This window comes from Crassostrea angulata, chromosome 6 (assembly GCF_025612915.1).
Source record: "Crassostrea angulata isolate pt1a10 chromosome 6, ASM2561291v2, whole genome shotgun sequence".
NCBI classification, from domain to species: Eukaryota; Metazoa; Mollusca; class Bivalvia; order Ostreida; family Ostreidae; genus Magallana; species Magallana angulata.
In genome coordinates this window covers 45,649,797-45,663,666 of record NC_069116.1, presented here as the reverse complement: position 1 = coordinate 45,663,666, position 13,870 = coordinate 45,649,797, and the positions used below count along the sequence as shown (strand labels likewise).

General features: G+C 33.9%; 1 protein-coding gene across 1 annotated transcript; it reads left to right on the top strand.

Annotated features, from left to right (window-relative positions):
• Positions 1–1,409: 1,409 nt before the first annotated feature.
• LOC128188650 (uncharacterized) lies at positions 1,410–9,168 on the top strand. The gene is made up of 2 exons (XM_052859831.1): positions 1,410–1,968; positions 7,034–9,168. The coding sequence occupies exons 1-2, from the start codon at positions 1,908–1,910 to the stop codon at positions 7,822–7,824; spliced, it is 852 nt and encodes a 283-aa protein (XP_052715791.1). The 5' UTR covers positions 1,410–1,907; the 3' UTR covers positions 7,825–9,168.
• Positions 9,169–13,870: the final 4,702 nt, after the last annotated feature.

Genomic DNA, 13,870 nt, shown 5'->3' with positions numbered 1-13,870 from the left:
GGGATACTTCGGTTTTGAGAAGAAAAGGATTTTTCGTTTAGTAAAGTATTACACGAAGAACGTATACACTGTTATTACAAATTGTATAGTTGCCAAAGTCCACACGAATTATAAGCCACATATAAACTGTAACAGATATGCATATACATTGTACCTATTGATAAGTGTGCTGTTATGATGTAAGTGTTATACGTTTGTGCCTGAATCCGGTTTGTTTTGGGGTTTTTTTTGGGTGGAGTGGGGTGGGGCGGGGGGGGGGGGGGTTATACAAACGATATAATGCTTTAAATAGTTTTAGGTATGAAACGAAAACATTGTACCATGCCGAAACAAAATGTTAAATAGAACCCATATTGAAGAGTTCATACCCTACTACTGATTATAAACACTCGGGTATTGTGTATAAACAAGTTCTTAACCCACTGGCCCATATGTAATTGTTCACTGTTGTAAGGTATTGATCTCCCAATCCTAATCCCATAAGGAGATGGGTGTGTATAAAATTAACGCAAGGTTATATATAAATGTTCCGTAATATCGACAATTGAACGACAATTTACTCTTTCTGATTATTGTGTTATGCTTAGGGTGTATACTCTTCTGTTGCTACGTTGGGAGAATCTAAATATAGTCAAATGTATATTTTTTAAAATGTTTATTGTAAATTGCAAAGTGCTAAGTAAACATGTTTGTTTTATTTTCATAAGTGACTATATTTGCAAATACGCAAATAACAAAATATGGGAAAAGGAAAAATCAGGGAGAGCAATATGTATGCAAAATGAAATCATTGAATATGACATTGCATTGTTGCCACCGCGAATCTTGGCCACTGGGTTTTGTGTGCACATGCGCCTTGAATCTTATTTAATGCCCACTGGTCATAATACTTATGGTTCACGTGGTTTTTATTGATATTGGCCCAGTGGTCGATACATTACCTATTTCAATGCAAGCAATGATTTATTTGCTGAATGTACAGCTATAAATATTATTACTAGAGATATCCCTGTCCATTGTTCACATGTTAAAAAGGTTTCCGTGTAAAGTCGGGACAGGGTGTATGTGTCAATGAATCCTTGTGCATTTTAAACGATTTCAACATATGCATTGTGATTTTATCATATACCCCAAAACGGTCGAGAAAATTACACTTTGGTCTAAAATGCTTCCATCAAATTTAACTAAGGAATGGACAAATTACGAATAAACAAAATCCTAATACTGTTCCCTTAGATTACCATCCGCGAGAAAAATCACATTACCGAAATTACTATTAATCCTCTTAATCCGTATTGACAACGAAGTTTTCTGCTAAGCGCCTTTCAAAATCCCCCAAAAGAGGCAGCGTTCTTACGAACAGATTATTGGTATTATGTGGACATTTCTGCATAGCCATTTTAATAACAGTAAATATGGAATTAAATGTCCCATTGCTCTCAAGTTTTTGGAAGTTTACATGGCACTAGCCCCCATAGAAAAATTTAAATAGGTAGGTATTGCTAATGGAAAGGGCCGGTTGTTTGAACGCAAATTTTAAACTCGCCCTTGGTGTCACGTACATCTAGGCTGGTTCCCTTGCTGACCATTTTTGGGGGTGTACGGACAACGGACAATCATCGAAGAGAGAGAACGAGTATTCACTTTTGTAACTTTCATAGGATTACCTGCCTAACGTTACCTCTGTGATGTGAAAAGGAATTATTTCATAATATTAAGCCTAGTGTAGATTTTATAGGTCGCAGTGCCATTTGAATGCAGTGATTTATTGTGAGTTTTGAATAAAATTTATGAATTTTTGGATATCAACAGAACTTGAAAAATGGAGATATATTCTAAGGTTGTTTCGAAGTGAATGGATGGATGCTACGGAAAAAGCAAGAGGAAATGTCTGTTAGTGGACAAATATGGGTTTGAAAGGAAATGGATACATATTATGTACATCCCTTTTTCCAGCGATAATTTACGGTATGTTGTTTGCGAATTTCAAGGCATAACAGGGGTTTTTTTCTTCACTTTTTATGATGTTGTTGTCACCATCCTTTCAAATTTAATAGTGAAAGGTCGAGAAATTTGAATATGTAAAATATGCTGTGTGCTTTAATTCAGGTAATCTAGTCCCACAGAAAGCGAGCATTCAACTGTGAATATCGATGCATTCAATCTTACAACACATAAAACCAGTTCAAATTTTTTATGAGTCTATCTATCTATCTATCTATCTATCTATCTATCTATCTATCTATCTATCTATCTATCTATCTATCTATCTATCTATCTATCTATCTATCTATCTATCTTTCTTTCTTTCTTTCTTTCTTTTCCTTTGCCTCTTTCAGGTAGTTGCTTTAAGAGGGCTGAATGGTTGTGACCATCTGTAGACCATCTTAATCTCCATGTTAAGAAGAGCTTGTATAAAGATACAGGAGAAAATTCCAACTTTGTATGAATTTTTCTTTAATAAATAATAGGTTTTGGCCTTAGTCCTATAAAAAATTCTAAGGTATAGATCTTATGACATCCAGTCTCCTTAAATGAATTTTGGTTCGCCTGAGGCTAGAATCTTGCAGATTTCGATACAATTGTTTTACCACACATACGTTTATTGAACCTTGCAGTTGAAAACGATTATAAGCGGATTATTTCAACTTTTATATCAATATACTTTTCAATTTTCAAACAGTTTTAAAAATAGAGGAGAGAGAGAGAGAGAGAGAGAGAGAGAGAGAGAGAGAGAGAGAGAGAGAGAGAGAGAGTTTTCAGTCTATTAACTCAGTTTTTTTGGTCATGTTACTCTCGTTTGTCTCAACTTTTGTAAAAGCCCATAGAAGAGCATTTTCAAACGTCTATTTATTAACTAAATTGCGTAAGTTAAAGCTCTGTGACAAGAAAAGACATCAATTACAACGTAATTGGAGGCTACGCAATAAGGTCTTATACTCAATAGATAACGGAGGTTTAATCTGCTAATTCACATCCTTCCTGTATTGAAATAATAATTAATTGATTGTCTAGACTAAATCAATACAGCCAACAAAGATAATAATAGTTACATAAACAGACATTTAAGCGATAGTATCACAGTTGTTTTGTTTAATTTGTTTTTAAAAGAGGGTTAGTTTACACGTAAACAACAGCAGTAATAAACACTGTTAGTCCAGCAATTTCCCCGAATTTTTTTTTTTTGGTCGCGAAAATCACGTCGTAAAAAATCATCTGAAAAAAAATGAAAGATAGTTTGAAAATGATCTAAACGAAGGTAGAGAAATTAAAATATGACTAAATTTCGTGCCTGGGATTGTGATTTTGTTTGTTTTTCTGATTGATAAAAACTATAGCGTGAAAAAAACCCTTTTGAAATCACAGCGCTTCAACTTTTGTAGACAATTTTAAGCTAATTCAAACCAATTTGAAGCTTGAATAGAGTACTTATTTCGGAAGGATGGTTTTAACGTAACAGCACCCTTTGCGTGCCATGAAAAACAAACAATTAATACCTTTTTGACTCATGGGTACCTCGCGGTCATTAGAGATTTCAGTCTTGTGTGTGATATATAGACTGGATCAATTCACGTATAATATTGCTGTACTTTAATACAAAATAACCTTGAATTCTGACAATCGGGACAAATTAATCCAATCGCATAACCATTCAGTGCTGTCAGATTTCTTTTTATTGTGAATACCCACATTACAAAATGGAGCCGAAACACACAAAAGTTGAAAATGGCAGAGTTTTCTGATAATGAAGTTTTAGAAATATTAAAGAATGGTTACGTAATGATCTTAAAGATGAGGTCAAACCTCAATGTATTTATTTTCAGTATCGAGACGTTTTATTCAAGATGTAAACTGCGAAACGTCTTATTTTAATTCATTTGTTGTTTTCGAACTGAGAACCAATTGACTTGGGAAAGGTTTTCTCATTGGTAATTTATAAACCGGAAACTATCGGTCTTTGAACGGTCGAGATCAGACCCCAAAATACAACCAAGTGTATCTGTCATAAATTTTCAATTATGACGATTAAAAACGTGTATTATAGCAATTTCAAATGGGAGAAAGTTTGGTACATGTATAAAGGGTTAGGGGCTTAAGGTTACAATTGCAAAATAATCGATTTAATTTTAATCGTTAAGATTAGCAACGTAACGATTTGAAATGCCTTGCTTTACGACAACACACATACATGTACTACTTCAAGTTTTTTACCGGTAATTAAACAAAAATATTGTTATAGATAGTTTTGAATTCTCTGAACTACAAAACTCTATTATACCGGTAACAGTTGTACAGTTTCCAAATGTCAGTAGATATGTCGTGTCATTCTGATTAAGCGCAAACTGCTGAAGTCTCTATGATAATCTACTTACTTCGTACTGGACAATTCAAAAGTCAAACAAATGGTGGCGAATACTGCGCAAATAACGGCACGATTTCAAATACATTTAGCGATAATCTGCTTAGTCTAACGCCCAAACCCGGAGCAGAATTCAATAACTGTATTTTTTTCTGCATGGTTTTTATATGGTTAACGTTGACAGAATGCTTCGCCGAACTACATGTATATATATATGTATAGCTATCGTATAATATGTTGTATTTGACTATAGAGTCATAATTTTCCCCCAAAAAAGCATTAAAATGCCGATCATTTATCGTCTTTGAAGTCGAGAACTAACTGTTGTATATTATCATATCACGTATAAACAATCTACAGAAGAACATCAAACGGAAACCTCGGGCTTTACCTTTGATATGATATGTACACAAGGACAGGGTAGAATCAAATTATACACAATGAATAATAACAGATTGATGTAATTAAAAACATGAAAACATGCATGCATTTAAAAGAATGCGCAATGTTTGGGTATATATGTACATTCATAAAGTCACGTTTTGTCGTGATTTTGAGTGTATTGTTTTGTTAATTAATATTAAATGGCGTTTTAGTCTGCATTAAGGTTTATTAATTAGTATGCCAAAACAGCTCTTTGTTTTACGTTGTTTTGTTATTTCGGTGAATTATATGCGTGCAATATCCGGAGTTTTCTCTACTGTGTATTCCTTATCGCTATCAAAAGACGAACGACGCTAAACTTTCATCTATCACCTCCTCTAAAACTGTTAAACAATGTCATTTTTTAGATTTAAATGACAACATATATAAATACATGTAATAAACTCCAAAGTAGTTATATTTGACCTTGGTCCCAGTGAATTTTCCATATGAATATGCAGTGTTAAGCCATGGTATGTACATTTTTATTTCATTAACCCCCCCCCCCCCCCCCACCTTTAATGATTATAACCCACCACCATCACCCCCCCCCCCCCCCCAAAAAAAAAACCAAAAAAAAAAAACAAACCAAAACAAAACCAAAAACAACGACAACAAAGTCAGGTGGTTGTGTTATTGAATTTATACCTTTGTTATAATAAGTTTGGCCTGTATATGTTTCCTATTACTTGCAATCAGACACACCGACCATATTTAAGGCTGATATTTTTTCTTCTTTTTTTCTTATTTTCAAATCATTTCTAAAAAGCTTCAGTAGACACATTACCCCAAACCCGCGAATCGTGTTGGAATTACGTGTACTTCTATGTTGACGATCGCTGACCGGCCATGTTTTAATATGCCTTGCTGACGGTTTAAGCATATATTATTTTAAGATTTCATGGAACTTTTAGTGTATGCATAGATTTTCTCCAAAGATAAGATTTTGTGTCAATATCCTTTTGTTCACTAACCAAATGTACTCAAGCACTCTTTCACAGAGAGAGAGAGAGAGAGAGAGAGAGAGAGAGAGAGAGAGAGAGAGAGAGAGAGAGAGAGAGAGAGAGAGACGAGGAGTCCCGACTTGTTCACGATGACGTTAGTAAAAGATAACGATTAAAATAACTACGTATGTATTTTCAAAGCGATATTTAAGGGTAGCACGTTCGGCAAAGGTATGGCTCTTGTGGTCAGTAGGTTCACTAAGGATAATTTATTGGAACATTTACATAAACTTGATCATATAGATTATATATGTATTCGTGTAGTTTTCTTTTACCATTAAAAGGAAATGAATTATTATTTACATTACGTACTGTGGTTTCATTAATATTCAAGGGTACCAATTTTCACGGATAAAGTGAAAATCACAGTTTCAAGGATACGTAAATTCGTGGCAAATGACCCTATCACTAGAAAATGTTAATAGAAATTGCACTTCAATGAACATTAAATTTCGTTGATCGTTTAACAACGAAATCCACAAAAAGTGGTATTCAACGAATATTGATGAAACCACAGTAGAAGGGAAATGGTATAAAAAAACCATTTGTTTATCAAGTCTTATATTGTATTTAACGAGGTCGAGTCTAATTATTTCTACCTTACATATTTAGATGAAATTTCTTGCATGTAGCATGTAGCAATTTACTATTATGATTTCCTGGGGTTCGTCTGAAAAGTTAACACTTTTTACTATGGCAATTTGTTGAAAAAGTGCAACATTTTCCCGTTTTCTATATATTTTTTGTATTTCTACCCTAGGAATTTCCTTTTCTTTCAAATGTATGAAAACTATTGTAAAAACTCACCAAATGGTGAATTTTGAAAAAAAATGTTCACCACGTGGTTTTGTCGAGGAGTAATTTCAAAGTTGATTTTCATTCTCCAAAAATTAGCATATGGTGTATGTATTGAATTATAACAAAAAGTTTTTACGAAATAACATTTTTAAGCTGCTAATACATGCATGTTTCTCTTGATGCTCTGTCAATAAATTCTTATTTTTTAAACCAGTCGCTGCCCCGAATAAATGGTCTTATCTTATGGTATATACAACTATATACTGTATAAATATAAACTGAAAACGCCATCTCCTTTGAAATCTTGACACAAAATTTGCACTACTACGAAAAATTACAATATCAAAGGTCATATAAAATTAAAAAACAACATTACCAATGAAAGTTTAACATAGATTTGGTGTTCTATCATTATTTTTTTCATTTACAAACATCTTTTTTCCAAAAGGTGACAACCACACTAATGATTCCAATGGAGAGATTCCGAATATACTGACCCCGCTAATTGTTTCCGTCGGGGCAATCATCATCGCTTTTACAGTCGCTAAACTCGTCGATTGTTGTTGCCAGAAGACGCTGGAAAAAAATGAGAACCTGGAATCATTGGACGATCAAACCAAGAAGATTCTACGAGCAAGACTCATCATTATTCAAATGAAACGAAAAGAGATGGCCAAAGCGGCCCCAGCGCTTAATATTTTCAAAAAATGGTCATCAAAGACAATTATGTCCAAGAATCTTCAAAATGAGGTTACCAAAAAGGATAAACAAACTGTGATAACCGTGGACGAAGCGGATATTGAGAAGAAAAGTAACTCCTTAGGACATGGGTTTCTAAAGCAAAACAAGGTGGCAAATGGTATACCAAGTTTGACGCAGAATAAACCCCTCGTGCATAAACAAGAAAAGTTAGATTCAGACAGCCATGCATCAAATTCTTCCAAATCAGGGACACCTCCATCTTCGAACTCAGCGAGTTCAACATCTAGATCTTCTGCTAGGTCGGTGTCCGTGTCTGTCAACTCAACTCGTACATCTTTCAACTCCGAATCCGGGCTTTCTCTCTTTACTGGTACAAGTTCTGACCACAAGAAAACTTCAAATAAAAGTGTGACTTTCAATGAAAATGTAGAAGTGAAAACCGAAGACGAATTGGAACAGCTTGATTCCGTGAAAGTAGTTAGTGAATCACCTCCAACAGACTCTAGTAAACCGTCGAATCTTAAAAAACCATCTTGAAAGTTGAATGCATAAATATATAAACAGTCTGATTATTTGTTTGTGATCCATATTGATTTTAACCAAATCAACCATTTTGGCCGAACATGACTTTTGTTGCACATTGTACAATGCGTGATTTTCGGATTAGTGCGGTCTGATTAAGATTGAGATTACGGATCAAACGGTGTGTATTTGTGTTAATCTTTCGCCAAGATTTTCTTTTATGTACTCATGGACTCTTACTCTTGGTTTACAATGCATGTGCCTATTAGATATTATCTTCCCGTCTGTTTATTCCATATTTTTAATCTTGTGCGTTTCAGTACATTGATTATTGCAATTTATAGTTCACTGGATGTTCGAATAAAAATGGAAAACCGATTGTTAGAAATGTACATATTTTAATGTACCATAAAACAAGGAAAACATCCTTGGTCTGAAATATAAATTGTAAAAAATTGCAAAAAAACCATTTTCTACAAACATATTCTATCTGCAAACCTAATGAAGGTGGTGATCACCATATTAATTGAATGTTAATATTGCATGAACAATTTGTTGAGAAAACATTTTTGTAAAAGATCAAAAATTTTATACAAATGTTTTTAAGTATCAAAATTGTAGAGTCACACCTTGTACCATGCATCTAAGGATATATGGTTTTTTACTTTAATAAGATTTAAATGAGCTACTAATTGATGCTTTAACATCATAAGCATCTGACGAGAGAGAGAGAGAGAGAGAGAGAGAGAGAGAGAGAGAGAGAGAGAGAGAGAGAGAGAGATTATACGTTTTGATTTGATATCGTTACCTTGCTTGGATTGTTTTCTATTATAATGAAGAGTTGTTTATCTGTGCAGAGCAGCAGAATACTAAAGCAATATGAGCTGCAATTTTCATGATAAAATTTCTTTTTAACGAAAATATTATTTTCTTCTAAAATGACAAAAATATCATGGTTTTTAAATTTTCTTTTCACCAAATTTTTGTGAAAAGGGCCGTTAAGGAGAATTTATTGGAGCGAAATTATCGTCCTGTACAAAAATTGATTTGCTGTATGTTCCTTAGAAGAAATATCTTTCCTCTGACAAAAATTAATGATTTTTTTCAACCTTATTTATCATAAAAAGTTAAGTCCCATGTAGACTTAGCATACTAGCAGGTTTTTACAACAAAATAAAATTCTAAAAAATACATCCCATATTGCTTAAGTATTTGATAATTTTTTTTCTCGTTTTTCCGACAATGTAAAGTGTGCATGTGTATGAAGCTGAATAAACGTGGTTTGTACGTTAAGTCATACATATAAACATTGAAAGCTTTATGTTGCATATTTTATCAAATAATTATTTCAAAAACCAATATTGTTCGACTTTTCATTTTTGCGAATCCATGATAAAATTGCTCCGTTCTGTCTTTTCATCTATCAACTGTTTTCATGAGAAATTCAAAACTCATGGACTCACGGCGCGGCAAATTTAAAAATTGAAAAATATACCATGTACATCTAGTTAACTGCATTTTCTGATCTTGCTCTCTTTGCTATACAGTGATGTAGAGAATGTATTTGTCGAAGTCTAAATTTCAGTTGCTCCAAAACAACGTGATCGTTTGACAGCACTTATTTCTCACATCTATGCATCGATAAGCGGTAAATATCACTCTATGTACAATGTATTGTTGACATGATACAGCGTCGATAAAACTAGAACCCTAATGATGATGGAATTATCTTTTCCGTATTAAAGCTTATAAAATATGAATATTTATATCAAAACAAAAACGGGGTTACAACATGTGATTGAAAAAATCCTCCACGATCTTGTCGAGTTATTGCATCTTCTATCATTACAAATCTCGAGTGGACATGTTATCAGGATCGTTTCTCCTTCTTCATCGATGGATCGGAATGGCTGAGTGTCCAAAAAATTGGCCATCAGATCTACCTTAAAACTTTATAGATGTGATTTTTAAGCTATAAACTATTGTTTAGTAAAGAAACAATACATATATTCAGTAATTTAATTTTTTCCCCTAAATACTTTACACAGAACTCTTCTTCTTTAGAAGGTCAATAAAGTCTAAATATAATCACTATCATTCAGCCCTTTTAACATGACAAGAAACAATGATGACCCCAAATAGGTCAAATGTCATTGTAACGGTCAGTTCTATTCAAATCACCCATATACCAATGTTTATATACGTAATATACGTACATGTACGTCACGTTGGAAGGTATTACTGACCAACATGCACGACACTTCAGTGATATTAGGAAAGAACATTTATGCGCAGATTTAGAACTAAATTCTAAGATGTAAACACTAACGTAAATATATTGTGTGTTGTAGTGAGCTGCTAACACAGAAGATCTATTTATGTATTTAATTCAAATATCTCTCTGAATATCCGTTTTTGCTAAAAACTGTCGGTTCTTGAAAAGGTTTTCATCGACTGTAGATTTATCTCATTTGAAAAAGACTTCGGCCTTTTTAAAGCAGCTAAAGCACATTTTTAAATTTTTTTGTCTACTACACTATTTAATGGTCCATTGTCATTGGTAAAACGAAAGAAAGGACAACAAAAAAGACAAACCAGTGACGTCACAGTATGACAAACCTTAAAGTCGTTCAACAAACGGACGACCAGGGAACTCCATTCTAAATAACAAAACTGTATAAAAAGATTATTCAGAACAGAATAGAAAGTGCTTTCATCTGTTTAATTGCCTAAACTCTGAGAGCAGAAAAAAGAGTTACGTTTCTTTTGATTCCCAGCTTTCAATAAAAATTCATCTTCATAAACTTCAGCGATGAATGAAAGGAAACCAATTGATATCTGGCATTAGAATCGTCCATTGTACACGCAAACGCAGGTGTGGAAATCCTCTGCTCTTTATGTTAAAGATAAATGAGTCAACTTAAAGAGGAACTGTATCTTGAGATACAGCATGTCGTTAATTCGCTTATTCGTCTGATTTTCTTCTGAAACTTCTCCCATTCAGTTGTCTTAAGATAAGGAGGGGATGTAAAAGTTCAAAATCTTTAATGATATAAACTTAATTAGCTAGAGATGCTTTGTAATTACTATCAAGACAAATGATTTTAACTGAAAATAATACTTTTCTAGAAAATCTCTTCACAATTAATTTTATAATTTAAAAAAAAATTACATCGGCTCATAGAGATTTAAATTTTTAGCAACTCCTATAATCTTTTTTATTCAGGTATTCATATAACATAAATCAAAGTCACAAAATAAGTTAATTATCTATGTGTGTGTGTGTGTGTGTGTGTGTGTGTGTGTGTGTGTGTGTGTGTGAGAGAGAGAGAGAGAGAGAGAGAGAGAGAGAGATCTTCCAGATTCCCAGACGTCAACACACTCCTAGCATCTATTCCCCTCTCCCCCAGATATAAAACCTATAATATCACGACACACACACAGAGAACTTACCAATTGTGGACCAAATTCTGAAGGGACAAAGGATTGAAGCGTTCCCTAGACATATGGTATCAAGTTTATAGCCGGGTACATGTAAGTAATGTTAAATCTCTTATGTTCTGTGTGATAGCATCCATGCAAGCTGTTGCTAGTTTGAAACGAAATTGACCTACATCAAATAAATCTATTATTTTCTATATAAAGATATACTAGACTCAAAACAGTATTTTGTAACTAGGAATGATTATAAATGAAATGTAGTTCAGTGAATTCATACTGAAATAGCAGATATAAAGTCCTGAACATAAATATTATGACTGAAAAATTGCTTACGGCTGATAGTAGTTGTTCTGTTGTATACGTACAATGTATTTATTGTAGTTTTACTTTTTTTATTCAGTTGTCAAGTGGAATATCCAATAACTAAAGGTATAGCCTTCCATTAATCGTATCTACTCGAAAAAACTATTATTTTTCGCAATCAAAATGTAGTTACGATTGACACCCCCTCTCACTCTCCACCCAGACTTTCATGAGTCGGGTCATTTCGTTTAACTCACGCTGAATCACGGCAGCCGATGACTGGTGGATTTATTACTTATCATTTACATTTTCTCTCTTTCAGGTGCACGTCCAAATGCACGTGTTATGTTTACATATCACACGCATGAGGCAGTAGCACAATCTTCATCATTTGAAAGCGGACTCTTATTTCTGTCAAAGTTTATCAGTTAACCATAGGAGTGATGGATTGCACGATTATGAGCGTATTTTCTCCGATCCAGTGAAAAAGTTTGTAAAATATATAATCATTCATTATAAAAGCTGATACGTTCAAAATAAGAAAAAAAAGTAGCAAAATTGGGAGCTATATTTTAGGTTAATCAAGAAATATAAACTGGAGTTCCTCGTTTCCTTTGATTCTTGGCCAAAGAGAATTAAATTTATCGCCGTATAAATTTTCAGAGATAAATTTTCTCAATCTCACAGGAAATTAATTTCATGGTGAGCGCCACACACTTCGATCTCTATCGTATATTGACCAATCCCTTAATTTATGAAAGGCCAGGAAAAAGCAAAACTCAAAACGGCAGAAATGTTTCAAAACTTTCCCCAGGTTTTGTCCTTGGCATGCTGAAAATAACATCCAAAGATGAGTCCTGTTTTTATATTGTTTTGTGTGTTGCAAAACATTGAACACTGAAATCATGTGTCAAAAAATCAGAAAATAGACTACACCATGTGAGAATAACAGAATAATACCCTTTTTATAAAGTTTTTGGACGCTTTGCCCCTTTCGCTTATTAATCAACCCACTTGTGGAGAAAGAGAGAAAAAAAACCTTGATAAAAGATCATAAGGTGCATTGACTTTAAGATCAACAACAAAACAAAGGAGATCAGACATTGGTAGTGATCAATTATCTCTTGACACATCCCTCATATTACAGCATCAATTTTTATACCTAAACATTACATTAGTGAAAAATGAGAGAGAGAGAGAGAGAGAGAGAGAGAGAGAGAGAGAGAGAGAGAGAGAGAGAGAGAGAGAGAGAGAGAGAGGGGTGTATGGGGGCTGTTGTACATGCACCTAAATTTGACTCTTCCAAAGAATATACCTTAGTCACAAGCAACGCGCAATTTTTACTGACTTTGAATATATACAACTTCTGGATGTGCACCAGCAAAATACCATTTTCTTTTTCACTTACAATGCTCCCAATATGCATCAACGCAAAGGCAAGACAGAGTGAGTTCTCCAAAAATAAACAGGTTATAAATGGAACCAAGCAGAAGCAGTGGAAATGTTTTACAAATACGAGAAAAAAAACGTTTTAAGATGAATGAAAGCATTTAGAAGTGTAGAAAACAAGTGAAGTTTGTAGACAACGGGCCGATATTAATTACTTATGCGCGCTTTGTTGTATGAAATCTGTTATTGACAAACGGCAGGCCGTTGGCGTGGGGGCGATAAACAGTGATAACGCCCCGGGAGTCTGATAAGCCCTAAGTGAGCTCCGCTGGGGGCCCGAAGATAGCCCGCGAAAATTGACAATTTGATTACCCAATTAATCCTCAATGCCGTTACCACTAGTCTGTGAAAGAGATACTTTGGAGACCTGAAAGGACGACATGAGTGTTCATAGACCTATAAACAGAAAGGCGCTAATTTGTTTCTACGGGATGACCATACTTTGAAAAAAATCACGAGAACGACGAAAATAGATGTTAAATTCACCCCTGGTTTGAATTCTACGGAACTCATAAACATAAAAAATCAAAAGACGTAAAACGATATGGTTCAATTGATACACACGTACTCATATACATGACACATTTGTAAGAGTTTTTTTTTTCAATCTCCGTAAAAATTCAATAAACTCGGAAATTATAGAAAAAAAAACTTTTACGCAATAGGAGTAAAGAATATGTTCTTTTCAACATCTTAACGTGTTTCAGTTGTACAACTACACAAAAAGAAACAAAAACCGACCCTCTGACACTTAATAAGTGCAGTGTAGACAGGCTGTCGTGTTTTCTGACCATCCTCCCTATCTCCTGAATTAATGAGTCAAAAGCCTGCTTTGGCTCAGTTTATTTTCATATATAATAAGTTGTCT

Excerpts from the sequence above, each read along its gene's own strand:
- LOC128188650 (XM_052859831.1), top strand. The coding sequence starts at position 1,908 with ATGGGTTTGAAAGGAAATGGATACATATTATGTACATCCCTTTTTCCA. Across the intron at positions 1,969-7,033 it reads TTTTCCAGCGATAATTTACG|GTGACAACCACACTAATGAT; the intron begins GTATGTTGTTTG and ends TTTTTCCAAAAG.